The sequence below is a fragment of the Euprymna scolopes genome, chromosome 2 (assembly GCF_053919585.1).
Source record: "Euprymna scolopes isolate OS-2025 chromosome 2, ASM5391958v1, whole genome shotgun sequence".
In the NCBI taxonomy this organism is placed as follows: domain Eukaryota; kingdom Metazoa; phylum Mollusca; class Cephalopoda; order Sepiida; family Sepiolidae; genus Euprymna; species Euprymna scolopes.
Window position 1 is genome coordinate 166,796,123 of NC_136483.1, and position 17,107 is coordinate 166,813,229.

At 32.5% G+C, this 17,107-nt stretch overlaps 1 protein-coding gene across 1 annotated transcript in view; it reads right to left on the reverse strand.

Moving 5' to 3' along the window:
• Positions 1-17,107, reverse strand: part of LOC145298670 (aminopeptidase O-like) — a 125,831-nt gene that overhangs the window by 85,114 nt on the left and 23,610 nt on the right. The window contains exons 5-6 of the mRNA XM_080144335.1: positions 12,848-13,093; positions 10,851-11,037 (exon numbers count right to left, since the gene is read on the reverse strand). Coding sequence (XP_080000461.1) covers positions 10,851-11,037; positions 12,848-13,093 — 433 coding nt within the window. The remainder of the gene's footprint in view (positions 1-10,850; positions 11,038-12,847; positions 13,094-17,107) is intronic.

Below are 17,107 nucleotides of genomic sequence, written 5' to 3' on the forward strand. Positions count from 1 at the left end.
CTAGAGATTCATCATCCTCCATGGCCATCCAGCGTCCTACTGTCGCGTCATCAGAGTTACCTTCTCCTAGATGCATGTCTTAACTAAGACAAGGGATGCATCTCTCCCAGTGAATTAATGCATCACCAGATACCAACCTGGAAATTTCTTATGACTCAACGCAGTACATACAGCACCTAGCCTTCCCAAATAGTCACCCATCTGGTACTGGCCAGATTCAACGTTGCTTAACTTCAGTGATCTGGTAGGAAGTGGTGTGTCAACATGATTGTGCCGTATATATAAATAAATATATATTACTATATTACCAATAACATGATACAACAATAATAAATAAAAATTGGCTAGTCAGAAGCAATGATAATTATTCAGGCCAAACTAAATAATTAAAAAAGTAAATAAATTTACATTATTGTATTATCAATAACACAGTACAATAATAACAAATATAATAAGTTATTTATATTTTTATATGCATATTTTTTAATGTTTCATTCACAAGACTGAATAATTAAAAAATAGTAAATTTTAGTTTAATACATTAATTTATTACCAACTAGCAGTTCAGCCCGGCTTTGCTCGGACCCTATGTACTAGTCATAACTTTATGTGCATATGTATATATATATATATTAAAAATTTTGACTCATGTCCTGTTAACCTACATCTAAAATTTAAAGTGTTTAGAGCCAAATTTGGCAGAGGAGTTTGGTAGAGTCTAGAAAAATCAACTCTTTCAATTTTGACCAAATTTGCGACGAAAACCTGATTAAAAAGTTTGCTGCGTGTCTGAATACGCTTTATGTAAAATTTCAAGTGTTTAGATCCAAAATTGGCTGAATAGTTTGCTAGAGACCGCAGAGGTCAAATCTCTTGAACTTTGACTCCTTGGCAGCTAAAATTTCGGTCAAATACCGATTAAAAAGCTTGCTCTATATCTGAATACACTTTATGTAAAGTGTCAAATAAGTAGATCAGATATTGGCTGAGTAATTTGGTAGAGACTGCAGAGGTCAAATTTTTAAAAACTTGGACCACAATTTTAACCCCTTAACATTTATCATTTTGGGCTCAAATCAAATTAAAACGTTTAATCCATGTCCAAGTAACCTACATCTAAAATTTCAAGTGTTTAGACCCAAAATTGGCAGAGGAGTTTGGTAGAGTTTTCAAAAGTTAAATCATTGAACTTTGACCTCTTGAAAGTCAAATTTCTGGTCGAAAACTGATTAAAAAGATTTCCCAAATCTCAATACCCCTTTTGTCAAATCTCGAGTCTGTAGACTGAAAATTGACAAAGTAGTTTGGTAAGGAAATGTACACACACAGAGACACACACACACACACGCACACACACACACACAATTTCACCTTTATAGATATACTAGCATTTCAGCCCAGCGTGGCCCTGGTGTTTGGATGTGTATGTTGAGCAAAAAAAAAAAAAGTGGTAGTAGGAAGGCAGGCTCGAACCCGTACCGCAAAGGAGGAAAAGAACGGGGTAAAACCTAATGTTTATGCTGTTACGATCACCGCGAAACCGGAAGCGAAATTTTTTTAAATTAAGGCTAGACAATCTAAAGGAGAGGGTAACTTTCAAACATATCGGCGAAAAAAGTGACCCCCCCCATGTAGAAAAGTGCCTAGTTGAAGGGGAAGATATTAATATTTTTAGCCAATTTTTCGATATTTGTCGTATGAAAGATCAAACTTTAAAACGATACTGAGCTTGGTAAAATCCGTCGCCTCTATTGAAAGTTTAAGGCAAACATGCAAACAGACATACATACATACATACATTTATATATTGGTAACTAAAAATTTTCGACCCAAATTGATGAAAAACACTTTATGTAATATTTCAAATATTTAGACCAGAAATTGTCTGAGTAATTTGGAAGAGACTGCAGAGGTACATTGTTTTAACTTTGACCCCTATTATGACCCCTTAACATTTATTGTTTTGGGCTCAAATCAAGTTATTAAGTTAGATCACTGTCCAAGGAACCTATATCTAAAATTTCAAGTGCGTAGACCCAAAATTGTGGGAGGAGTTTGGTAGAGTTCTCAAAGGTCAAATCGTTGAACTTTGACCCCTTAATCGCCAAATTTCTGGCCAAAAACAGACCACATCGATTTTCCCAAATCTCAGTACCCTGTATATCAAATTTCGAGTCTGTAGACTAAAAATTGACAGAGTTATTGCATAGGGAAATGTACACCGATACACAGACACACAGACACTTTCACTTTTATATATATATAGATAGATAATATAATACAACAATAACATAAAAATTTGCTAGTCAGAAGCAAAGTTTTAAAATGAATTATTTATATTTTTCATTTTTTATGTTTCATATTAGTAGTCATTTAGAAAACATAATTTTTAGCTTAGTATGTTATTATATTACCAATAAGATGGTACAACAACAACAAATAAAAATTGCTTAGTCAAAATTAAAGTTTTAAATGAGTTTTTATTTTTAGACTTTTAGATAATTATTTTTTAATGTTTCATATTAGAAATCGTTTGTACCAAACTAAATAATTAAAAAAATAAATAAATATTGATTATTATATTACCAACTAGGGTCTACACTGCGTCAGCACACACTATGCTGAGTCAAACACAAAATCGAGTACACTCAACAGCAAGTACACTCAAAATTGTCTTACCATCAATGCTTCCCCTGTGAACTCGGAGTATGGGAAATTCCGATATGCACAAAACAAAATAACTGAAAAAACAAAAATACCCTAAGGGTAAGGATAATGAGTAAACGTTGGATAAAATGATCGTTAAAGTTATTATGAACTTGGCAGGATTCGAACCTGGAATCTTCTGATCCGTAATCAGATGCATTATTTATTGCGCCACAAGTCCTGTTTGTATGGCGAAAGATGTCACCACAACTGTATACAGACAGTACTAAATTTCATTGACATGGGCAGATAACTTTTTCGACAAGTTTACGAAACAGCCCAAAAACCCTTATTTCAGGCTTTTTGTGTGACTCGGTGTTGTTCATTACAAGCCATATATAAATAAGGACAATCTAGAGACTCGCACCTTTTAAAGGAAAAAAAAAATTTTTCAATTCGGTGCATCCGTTTGAAAGTTTTATTGGTATATAGGCACACACACATAAATAAATAAACATTTAGAATTTTATTAATAGTATAGATAACACGGTACCACAATAACAAATAAAATTAGTTAAAAAGCAGCAACATTTTATAAGTTATTTATATTTTATATGAATATTTTTTAATGTTTCATGTTAGAACTTGTCTGGACCAGACTGAATAATTTAAAAATAATAAAATTTAGCTTCATATATTACTAATAACATGATGCACGGGACAAGATCAAAGTGTAGTATCTGCCGGAACAGATACTGCAAGCAAAGACCATATGTGGGGGAAACCCCACATATAAGACCTTGGTCAATGTAGGGGCAACCCTTCATACCAATTGTCACTATCCAGCTCCCCTACTCCCCGGGGAGTTGGTCCCCATTTCCCCTTCACTCCTCACTTTAAAAATCGGCCTTGTGCCTAATTTGCTCAGTGGGGGAGCAAATAAATACCTCAAAGTGTAGTATCTGTTCTTCAGATGCTGCACTTCAATTTCTTGTTCTCTGTCAGTGGAGGAGAAATCCTTCACGATTGAGACAATTTTTATTTTTGTTCCTTTTCTCCTCATTAAAAAACGACCCTTGTGTCTAACTCTGTCCCGTGGGGAGGCATTGTAAATAGGAACATGATGCAACAATCCATCTGTTATTATTCTAAAACTCATAATTTGCTTGTCACGATGTCACCGTCTCAAATTTTTAACATCATGACGTCATATTTAAATGAGCCTAAAAATATCTGACCAAAGACGATATACACGAGGTGCACAGGTTATTTGAGAACATATTTTAATATACAGTGAGACGGATAGAAATTGAGGTTGGAATCTGGTTAAGTGTTGCTTTAATCCTAACCGCACATCCCTTTCATAACTGGAACTGTTTGATACGTCTATAGCGAGGTATGTGTTGCATAAATCCTAACTGTACTTCCCTCTTTCTAAACCTCATTGCTTAATACGTCAATAGAGAACCAAGTGTTGCTTAATTTCTAACTGCATTTCCCTCTTCTGAAACTCACTGCTTCATGTATCAACAGTGAAACAAGTGTTGCTTAATCCTTAACTGCACTTTGCCTTTCTGGACCTCGCTGCTTGATGAGTCAATAGTGAAGCAAGTGTTGCTTAATATCTAACCACAATTCCCCCTTCCGGACTTTGCTGCTTGATGAGTCAATAGTGAAGCAACCGTTGCATAATTCCTAACTGCATTTCCTCCTTTCTGAACCTCATTGCTTAATGAGTCAGTAGTGAAGTAACTGTTGCTTAATCTCTAACTGCAATTGCCCTTCCGGACCTTGCTGCTTGATGAATCAATAATGAAGCAAGTGTCCATTGATGCAGAAGTGCACCTTTCCTACAATTAAGCAAGTGTTGCTTAATCGCTATCTGCACCTCACACTTCTGAACCTCAGTGCTCACTTTAAAAAATATTTTCTCTTCGAAGGGTCAGCTGTTACAAACTTGGTTTTAGTAGTGCTTTGGGAATCTCTTTCATTTTATTTAATGCTTTCAGTAGTGCTCTGGAGTCCTCCTGAGTTTTCTTTTCACAGCTCACTTTTGAAATTGTTTTTTTTTATTCATTATATTTTTCTTTAAACAAATCAGAAGATCCAGAAAAAAAGTTTAAAAAAAAAATACATTAAGTACTTTTTAAATACTGCTCTGGTATCTATGCCTCTGATCAATAATCTAAAACTTACTTTGGAGCAATAAATAATTAATACAGTAGAATACTCAGTAAATAGTATAGGCTACATAAAATAGTGCCTAATACTCTTGATGTAACAGATGAGTGCAATAATGCAGTAGGCCAGTTGGAACATGGTAGACACAGAATCTAAATATACTCAATACTCTAAATGCAGCTGGTATGTTGTTTTTTGTTTGTTTATTTTTTACAAAGGAGTTACCACTTTCAAGGCCCGGAGCCCACTCGAGGATAAGAGTGAAAGAGTGTATGGTAGTCAATGGGACAATATTGTAGTAGTCGTCAGTAAATTTGGTAAATTAGATTACTTAAGGGAAATAATAGACAAGACGTTAAACTGTATCCATTTTATTTGTATTAACACTTTAACCTACTAATACTTTTGCTTAGAAAAAAAAAAAAATCTTTGTAATTTTCCTTTTTGACGTTTGAACACAATTAAAAATGGCGTCTTTTTAAATGCTAAAATTCTAAGATCCAAATGATTTCTAATTTTTGTTATGTCTAAGTAAATATAAAATATATATTTATTTTTGAGCAGAACAAACACAAGGGACTTCCCCATTATAAAAAATAGGGAGGATGTTGCAATATTTTAGGTGGATAATGGGGTATGATCCCACACAGTCGGACGATTCTATTTATAAACGATGCTGCTAAGAACTGACGAATCAAATTAATTCACGTTCTGCTACCAACCAAAAAGGATGTGTCCTCTATAGTATTAGACCTGACGGAATGGTTAATTGTAGGTATTGACCGTTTCATACCCTCGAAAAAGTTTCAGCAAAAACCTAACAGCCAGCCATGGTTCTCTCCAGAATGTGCTGCTGCCATTGCGCACAGAAATCACTTTTTCCACTGTTTCCAACGTAATAGATGTATGGAAACTAAAGCCGCTTTCAGGACTGCCAGCAACCATTGTAAGAAAGTAATAAAGATTGCAAGAGAGTTGTATGCTCAATCTGTTAAGTCCAAAGTAGCTGAGCAGCGGCTTGGTTCCCACCAGTTTTGGCAATTAGCAAACAGAATTCTGAACAGAAGCGTGTGCTCCATCCCAACTATTATCAATGGACCTGAGGTAATCTCGTCAGCATCAGACAAAGCCAAACTCTTTGTCAAGAACTTTGCAGCTAATTCTACCCTTTGCGATCAAGGCCGCCAACCCCCAATATTTCCTCCTGTATCAGAAAACACGCTATGTGATATACGTATATCTGTACATGATGTTGCCAAGCTAATCAAAAACCTTGATTCCAGTAAAGCAACTGGCCCTGACGGTATTCCAATTATAGTACTCAAAAAACTTCAACCTGAACTAGCGCCCATACTTACAAAACTGTTTAAACGTTGTCTTAAGGAGAATAGTTTCCCATCTCCCTCGAAAATTTCATCAGTATGCCCTGTATTTAAGAATTCAGGTGATCGCTCATCCCCCTCTCAGTACAGGCCAATAAGTCTCCTGTGCGTCATGAGTAAGTTGCTGGAATCTGTGTTAAATACAGAAGTAATCAACCATCTCAACAAAAATAACCTTCTTAGTGACACTCAATATGGTTTCCATTCTGCTAGATCTACAGCAGATGTGCTTACAGTTATATCTCATAGGATTAGCAAATCTCTCGACGGAGGCAACCGTTCTAGGGCAATTGCTCTTGACATATTTAAGGCCTTTGATAGGGTATGGCATAAAGGTTTACTTCATAAGATCTCTAGCTATGGTATTGCTGGAAATGTCTTCTCAATTATTAAATCATTTCTTTCTGATAGGTTCATAAGAGTAGTAGTTGAGGGGCAAAAATCAGAAGCTCACAGTATTAATGCCGGTGTCCCTCAGGGGTCCATCCTGGGCCCAACTCTTTTCCTGATCTACATTAATGATCTTCCAAATCACATCCTTACATCATTTGTAGACATTTATGCTGACGACACTACCATTTATGGTAGCACATCTAAGACAGTAAACGACCAAGTTCTCTCCAATTCTCTCTCCTCTGATCTTGAGCACGTAGTACAATGGGGTAAGGAGTGGCTGGTTACTTTTAATGCATCTAAAACCAAGCTTCTCTCTTTACATCATCAACATTCGGATCCACATCTGGCATCAATTGAAATGAATGGCTCTCGTCTTCAGGAGGCCTCAAGTTTTGACAAGCTTCTTGGCTTGACCATTACTCCTGATCTTAAATGGAACACGTACATCAAATCTGTTGCCAAGGCCACTGGAAAAATGGTGGGATCTTTCTATCGATCCGGTAGATATCTCACAGCTGATGCTATTCTCTATCTATATAAGAGCCAGGTACGTCCAAGGTATGGAATACTGTTGCCACATCTGGGCAGGAGCTGCTAGAAAGGACTTGGCCTGCCTTGATAGAGTTCAAAATAGACTTCGTAGCCTCGTAGATGTCCTTTTCTCTTCCTTGCAGCCTCTATCTCACAGAAGAGATGTTGCGAGTTTGTCTCTGATGTATCGTTATTTTCATGGAAAGTGTTCGACTGAGCTTCAATCTATGGCCCCCTCGCCAAACTTTCACAAGAAACACTCGTCTAGCTGTAAACACTATCAATAATTCCCCCCACTCTTTATCTGTGCCTAAACCTAAACGTAGATTCCATGAACAAAGCTTCTTTCTTAGAACTGCACGCCTGTGGAATTGTCTTCCGTTTTCCTGCTTTCCGGCTGACTACAATATGGTTGTCTTCAAGTCTAACGTAAATAAGTTCTTGATGAACCATTCCATATAAGTTATCAAATTTACCAAATTTTCATTACTAATGATTACTATATTGTCCAATTTCTACTGTACACTCTTTAACCCTTATCCTTGAGTGGCCTCTTGGCCTTGATAATGTGGTGATGCCTATGTAAAAAAACAAAAAAAAAAAAAACAATCAGAAACCAGAATTGCTTCATAAATATTAAACCTTTTCTGGAGCAATTTCACATGTTCTTTTCCCGGGTTTCGACACGGTAAGAATATTTTGTTCTGTGGAACTGTCTACTACAAACAAGTCACCTTCCAGGACTTGTGTGCAACAGCGAACCATCAGAAACTGTTTTGAAACTTGAAATGGCTTACACTTCTAGAGCTCATCAGGAACTTGTTACATTGGACTTGAAGACGACCATATTGTAGTCAGGTGGAAAGCAGGGATATGGAAGAGAGTTCCACATGTGTGCAGTTCTAAAGAAAAAAACTTTGTTCATGGAATCTACGTTTAGGTTTAGGCACAGTTAAACAGTGTGAGAAAATCATTGGTAGTGGTTTCAGCTAGATGAGTGTTTTTCGTGAAAGTTGGGCAGGGGGGGACCATAAATTGGAGCTCAGATGAGCACTTGCCATGAAATTAACGATAAAGTAGAGACAGACTTGCAACGACTCAAAATATTATTTAAATCTTATGCTGAATCAGACAGTGCTCAATACTCTAGATAGAATATATATGTAATTGCTAAGGGATACATACTGAATTGAAAACTTTTCAATATGTTAGATAGGAAACTAATTATTTATACTACTACTTATACAATAATACAATTATCGTCTGCTTTTGCAATCACAATTCACTAATTACAATGACAAACATTGGATGGAATATTGATTGATTTAAAGAAACCTGTGTTTCAACATGGCCAGAAATATGTTGTTTTAAGCAGAGCCAGATAAAAAGAAAATATCAAAGTTTTTGTAAATGGAAATAAATGTATAAAAATTATTTTATATAAACATGTATTGAACTAATAATTTATACTGCAAACAAAAATATGTTCTGACTTAATATTTCATATTCTTACCGTTAAGAAATTATAAAACAATATAGTCTAAAAATCACGATTTATTTTGAACACTTTTCTTTTAGCCATCAAACATTGATGGGTAGTCTAGTATATATATATATATATAGTAGAAATGGTAATTAATAAAAACTGAAGAAAGTGCTCAATACCTCAATACTGTTGTAGAGCACGTATGCGCATATATTTGCATGCCAGGGCGGAGATGTATGTGTACATGTGAACGTTTCTTTAAGTATATATGTGTGTGCATGCGCATGTGTGTGCTCGCAGCTGCAGCCGCTAACTAACCCTCCCCAAACAATTAACAACAAATAAAAACTAAATAAATAAACCAAATCATAGCCCCCCTCCGCCTCTGAACCTAAACGAACACCCAACAGGTCAAGACATACTTATCAAGAAATCATCTCACCAACGAGACGCCAAAAACTTTAATATTAAGACTCGAATTTTAAAATAACCCCCCTCCTCCTCCTACCCCCACATATTCCCCTTCCCCCTCCATGTATCTCTATGCCCTCAGCCACACCAGAAATGAACTTCCCAGACCCTCCCCCACAAGTTCCTTAAACTCCAAAACTAAAACATTACCGACATACCAAGCACCCCCTCCCACTTTTTCCCCCTTGTTCCCTTCCTCTTTTATCCACTCTTCTCGCCCCCCCCGACCTCATTCACTCTTTCATCCAATAATAACAAACATTTCTGTAAAAGTCTGAGGAAGCTACAGATGGCCAAAAAAACGGCCGGGTAGCTGAAACAATAATGTAACTTAACAGAATATATATATATATATATATATATATATATATATATATATATATATATATATATATATATATATGTATGATTCCGTACTAAATTCCCGATTCTGATTCTTTATAAATCTCTAAATATTTAACTATATAGTTGTATTTTTTCCTGATTACTGTAAAAACACACATGTTAATTGTGCAAATATTTTTCTAAGTGTAAAAATATACTAGTGAGGGACAATTTATTGGTTTTAGCTTAAACCACCAGCTTAAATATTTATTATTTTCTCATTATTACCAGCAATGGAGGATTTAGCTTTAAATAAAATCAAATAAAAAAGATAAAAAATCGTTTTGGCATCGGAAAATCAGTACAATTTTTTGGATTCCAATACTCCAAAATATTCTGATTTTTCCGATTTCTCGTCTCAACACTAATATATATATATATATATATATATATATATATATATATATATATAAAAGTGACTTTGCCTGTGTGTGAGTGGAATGGTCTCTACGAAAATACTCTGTAAATTTTTGGACTACAGACTTGAAACTTAATATATAGGGGATTCAGATGTAGAATAAATTTGATTTGGTTTTTAGCCTATGAAAATAGATTCTAAAAGATCAAAATCCGAACATTGTAACTTGACAGGCATAAGTCGACTTAATTTGTATCCTCCATGCATGCACAAATATACATTTAGACGTCTAAGTGCATTAATTTTTCAAGTTTTGATATCCATCTGCAATTAGCTCATACAGTAGGGAATACCACCAGAGAATTAAATGTTTTAGTTTCGATTGTAGTTGATTGCACTCAGGCCATATTTTTTTTAATTTTTGAAATCACTAATATATTTTGGGTACAATATAATAAGCAATAGCGAATTGGCTCCTTAAAAATAAATAATAAATTTGAATAAATTAAAATATACTTAAGCGTTTTTTTATGTCTGGGCAATGCTGGGCAATGGGTGCAATATAATAATCAATAAAGAATTAGCATTATAATAATGAATACAAAATCTGCATGAATTAAAATATCATATTTAAGCATACTTTATGACCGGGCAATGCCAGGCGGCATACTAGTAAACAATAAAAATTGGCTAGTCAGAAACAAAGTTTAAAATGAGATATTCATATTTTTAGATAATTATTTTCCCTTATGTTTTATATTAGAAGTCGTTTAGACCAAATTAAATAATTGAAAAATAAATTGTAGCTTAGTATATTCCTATATTACCAACTAGCCTGAGAGCCTGGTGTTGCCCGGGAGTTAAAAATTAATTTTTGTTTTTAATTGCTTTTTTGAATGGTGGTGGAAGGAATAAGAATACTGTGTGTGTGTGTGTGTGTGTTTAAAAAATATTAACTGATTGACATGAGCTGTAATGCTGTAAATGTAATATTTGTGAAAATTAAGTTTCTTACACCAATCACTGTCGGATGCACAAGGTCTTCAAGAAAAGAAGCAAATCCTTCAGTCATCCATTCTTCTGTCCAGTCTTTTGGCCCGAGAACAAGGCCAAACCAGGAATGGCTAACTTCATGGGTCAATCGGCTGCAGAAACTCAAATTGCCAACTAAAACCGATTCCGATAAGAATATAAGACAAGGACTGCAAAGAAAAACAAACAAAAAAAAAACACAAATTAGAAAAACATTCTTAAATAAATGTTTACAAGATGTAAAGGTTTTTACAATGTGAAAGGTTTACAAAATGTATTTCGGTTTTGAATACCATGTTTTTTTTTTTTTCATTCTTTTTTTTTACCCAAAATTATGTAAATTGCCAGTTGGACATGAGGATCTACTAATCGGGAACATATCTACAGGAACTGTGGGGAGTTGAGCAGTGAGATGTTTATTCAAATTACATTTAAACTTCTGCATGTCAGTACAGTCAGGAAAGCAAGAAACTGAATTCCAAGTCTAGCTGTCGAAGAAAAGAAACTATTAGAGTAGAAGGTTTTCAGCATCTAGGGCTCTTCACTGTGAAGGGATAGGATTTTGCTGCTTGTAAAGTTGGTCAGAAGTATGTACATCAAAGGGGCACAAGTGCTATGAGTTCATCAGAGCAATTTCCATTAAAGAACTTGTAAAACAGACACAGGGATTCAACATTGTGCCGATGGGAGAGGGGTTGAAGATTGGCAGATAGTGCAAGACCTATTAGATTGGAGACTCTTTTTTGGACATTATCTAAAAGAGAGACCCACACAAAGCCAGGTAGGGCAACAATATTTCATTCATGGGCAAATGTTAATTTGAATATTTGGTCGGGATTAACTTGTAGTCTGATGTATCCTCATGTCAGGTTGTCCTGATAAATCCTTGTATAGAGAAACCGAAGGATACTCAAGGATGGTGTCTGCCAAGATAGGCAGAAATAAGATAATGAATTGCAAATGAATCTCCTAAAACATGCATAAACAAGGATAACACAAAAAGGCTGGTTAAATACTGAAAAATAATCAATAACACCTACAGCCCCTATATTTGCTGAGGGATCATTATTCATGGCCAGTGCTCTTCTTGGATGAACCAGTTTAATGAATGATTAATCAAACGATCAATCATACAACACAAACCAACTTCCATCGCAAAACTGACCAATATCTGATGAACTCCCAGAATTCAATCCTTATGCTGGTACATCAAGACAGAAGATCCAATAAAACAATCTCCATCACAAAACTGGTCAAACATTTTGGATAAGATTGTCTCAGAAAAGAGACAGAAATGATCAGTTCTCCAACGCTCACGAGAGTAAGAATATCAGCTAAAAACTTTATCCTACATATTATGTTTACTATTTTTAAATGGGAAAACAATCTTTTTTTTATCTAATTCATGAATTTATGTCAGCCGGATTTTAAAAGTTGGACCTAAAGCATTTAAGCTGATAAATTAAACTCTGATTCTTACTTTCATTTGTTATTGGTGTACCATGTTATTGACAATAAAATGCATTTCATTAAAATTTAGTTTTGTTGTAATATTTTTTTTTAACTATAATGGGGTATGATCCTATACAGTCAGGAGATTCTATTTAGAAACAATGCTGCTAGGAACTGACGAATCAAATTAATTCACATTTCACTACCAACCAATCAGGAACCAGAATTGCTCCATAAAAATTAAACCTTTTCCGTAGCAACTTCGCATGTTTTTTCTTTGTGTCAACACGGGAAGAATCTTTTCCTTTGTAGCTTCCAACTCAAGAACTGTCTACTGAGACCCAGTCACCTCCAGGGCTTGTGTAGAACAATGAACCATCAGAAACTGTTATGAAACTAAACATGGCTTATAACTCTAGAAGTTTTAAAAAAGTACTTAATTTAGTAAGGCAGTTTAAAAGATATTCTTAAATAATTACTTAAAAAATAAAAAATAGAAAGATTCCAAGAAATAAGCAGAAAACTTACTTGGCCATTCCCAAACTCTCAAAGCATGATGGAACAATAAGGATGTCCAAACGACAAAATGGATGAGGTCCAAGTATGTTATACATTTCTGCTAAACACCTGGGAAGATAATGCTGAAACTCTGCCTCTGCTCGGGACATCAGGCACTTTGGGGCGAAGACCCGACAAGGGAGAGTGTGCTGTTTGCTGAAGTTCACACTGCAGAAATTGTGCAGCTTAGAACAGAATTCGGGGATCCATTTCTCACTAAAAAGTAAACAAAAGGAAACAAATCATAAATGGCTGTGTCGGATGTCAAAATCCTCGTTTTCCTGTCACAACTGAAAAGAACTTTCCTTTTATCTTCCATGTACCTAACATCAAACAGAATTTTCATGAGCAGAGTTTCTTTCCAAGAATTTCATATCTGTTAAAGTTGGAGTTATCAAACTTGGTGTTTTTTTATATACTTAGTTATGTCCCTTGTCTTGAGTGGATATTCAATATGGCATCCAGTCAACAGCAGCATGTATTTATCCTATGTTGTAGAAGTAAACACCTAATACCAAACAGAATTTTCATGAACAGAGCTTCTTTCTAAGAATTTCCTATATGCAAGACACATTACCATAGGAATGCTTCTTAGTAGGCTACAACATAGTTAGTTTCATATACAATGTTAACACGGACTACTGTTCTCATCTTCTGTGTTATTTTCACAATGTTTTGGACAATATAACTCTGATCTTAGGTGTATCTTGTCTGCAAGGACCCATGGCATAATGGATAAAGTACTATGTAAAATTCAGTTCTAAATGAAACTCTTTGGAAGGTTGTTGATTCAATGCTCAGTGCAGACGATACTAAGAATACAATTAAATAAAGGGTTCAATTCAAACTACTCTAAGTGGTGATAAATGTATACACTTATTTGTGGGAGTGTTAAGACTTAACATATAAATTTAATTCTGTCTACACATGTATGCTACAAACACATATAGTTTCCTGATATGTAAATTTTGAAGAGTGAGGTAGTAACTTGAAGTATGCTAGCCTATATGAGGAAATATAAGGAAATATAGAAAATAAATAAAATAATAATAAATAAATAAATAATAAATAAATAAAATAATAATAATAATATAAATAATATAAATAATATTAATATAAAATAATAATATAAATAATATAATATTTCAATATTAATATAATATTTCAATAATATAATAATATATAATAATATAAATAATAATAATAATATAGAAAATAAATAAAATAATAATAAATAAATAAAATAATAATAAATAAATAAATAATAATAATATAAATAATAATATAAAATAATAATATAAATAATATGATATTTCAATAATATAAATAATAATAATATATAATAATATAAATAATAATAATATAGAAATTAAATAAAATAATAATAAATAAATAAATAATAAACAAATAAATAAAATAATAATAAATAAATAAATAATAATAATATAGAAAATAAATAGAATAATAATAAATAAATAAAATAACAATAAATAATAATATAAATAATATAAATAATAATATAAAATAATAATATAAATAATATAATATTTCAATAATATAAATGATAATATATAATAATATAAATAATAATACTATAGAAAATAAATAAAATAATAATAAATAAATAAATAATAATAAATATAGAAAATAAATATAAGGAAATATAGAAAATAAAAATTTTGACATGCTCACAATTTCTCTACTCTAATCTCTGCAGTTAAAACTTAAAAGTTGATAAAATGTGTATGAGCATAGAAACATAAGTTAATTTGCGTAGACTGTTTAAATGATTATATATAACTTTATGATTATTAAAATGGATAAAATTCAACAATATGAAATTTAAAATGGAGGCGGAGAGACCTAGAGGCTCGACATTTTGCCCACGTTATGTGGACTTTCTCAAGAGGGATAGTCAATGATCTAGCTAAAACCCAAATTTAAAGTTTTGCATGGGTTTGAATATTCTATATAGTAAGTTTCATGTCTGTAGACCAAAATCTGACACAGGAATTTGGGATGGCAAAATTCTTTCAACAGATATATATACACATGCATAAATATATATATATATATATATATATATTCTTTTAACTTTTTTGAAGTTTTACATTTGGATTTTACCGTCACTGGATTTTTTATCTTCCACTAGACTATCCATTCGTGTGTAATCACCTTTTTCTTTACCATATTCCCTCTGCTTCACTTTTTTTTTGTTTTCAAATAAGATCTTTGACTTACTTGTTGTTTCATCAAATACTTCTGCATGCAAAATCCAATCCCGCATTTTGCTAATTCCTACCCTCTGATGAGAAGGAAAGTATTTCTTCAAAACTCCGCGGATTAAGGACTATCCATTTATCTAGTGTTTCCTTTTCAGATTAAATATGTTTTTAACTCATTTCAAAGTGTTTTTTAACATATTTTATCAACTGTTTGCTCATATATATATATATATATATATATATATATATATATATATATATATATATATATATATAGTAGAAATGGTAATTGATAAAAACCTGAAGAAAGTGCTCAATACTGTTGTAGAGCAAATATGCGTTTTATTTTTTATTACCGTTTTTTTTTCCTGTTTAGTTACATTATTAACGTTTTTTGGTCGTTATGTAGCCTCCTCAGACTTTACAGAAATGTTTGTTTATATATATATATAGAAAGAGGCTTGTGTTTACTATAACCTTTTTACACAAATATTAGGCAAGTATAAATCATGTAGAATATCTGCATGAATATAATTACACGTAATAGTTAACTAAAGATGATCATCCCATAAGAAAACCGGAAAAACTGATAGGGAATTAATTAAAATGAATGTTAAAAAGAATATGTAAATTAGTTAGATCTTTTACAGATGAATGAAATTCCACGACCCATATATAACAAAGTTGTATTTTCTTTTTAAATAAATAGAAAAAAGGGTATTTAATATGAATATCAATACACAAAATGTATATATATATATATATATATATATATATGAAATTTTTCGGCGGGTTCAGAATTTAATAATGGCTTAATACAGACCAATCAACATAATGATTTTTAAAAAATAAAAAATGAAAATAAAGGTTAGCTAACCAGGTTTCATTCCTTGCTCAACAGAGTTAAATCGAGGAAAATACGATTAAAAAAAAAAAAGTCATGAATATGGCGGGGGGGGGGGACGAAAAATAAACGGGGAAAAAATTACATAGAGACTAAACTAAGTCCTAAAAGATTTTCTTTTTGCTTGCAAAGAGAAGGTCTCAAAGACTTAATAAAAATAGTCTCTAGAATTTTTAAATGAAAGGGAGAGTGCGACTTACTCAAGATCATAAACATGTCAGCACTGAAATTCATGACACAAGCATGGTTATTTATAAGGTGGTCGTAAATATATATATATATATATATATATATATATATATATATATATATAGGTTTCGTGGTTAAATTTTAAATTCTGAAAAAACAACATATAGAAACATATATTCGATTTAAGAATTTATTGCTTGACAAAAGGAATATATAGAAGGGGTTATTTTAATTTTCTTAATCCATGGATTTTCAACAATGGCTCATATCATCAGTATTGAGCTTTTCCTTTTTGGCTAGGATCTCCTTGAAAGTATTACTTTAAGTAATATCTATCAGGATTTTTCATCTGAATTCTATCAGTGTCTTATCTCACTTATATATATGTATATACATATATATATACATATATATATATATATATATATATATATATATATATATATATATATATATATATATATATATATGCAGCACGTGATAAAATAAAAACGCTAAATGCAAAAAGAAAGGAAAAAAAAGAAGCAAATGAATATATATATATATATATATATATATATATATACTCGGGTTTTTTTATTCAAAAGTAATGGACTAATGAATTCAACGAGGTTGTTAGATAGTGCTCAATAAAAAGAGCTGATAATACTTGTTTATTGTTATATAAACATGGTCACATCCTGCTGCTACAAATAGCCACTTGTTTCAATCAAACAACAGATATCATCAGGCAGCGACTTGACTATTCAAAAGTTCAATGAATAATCATTGATTATTCATTGAACTTTTGAATATATATATATATATATATATATATATATATATATATATATATATTGAACTTTTGAATAGTTAAGTCGCTGCCTGATGATATCTGTTGTTTGATTGAAACAAGTGGCTATTTGTAGCAGC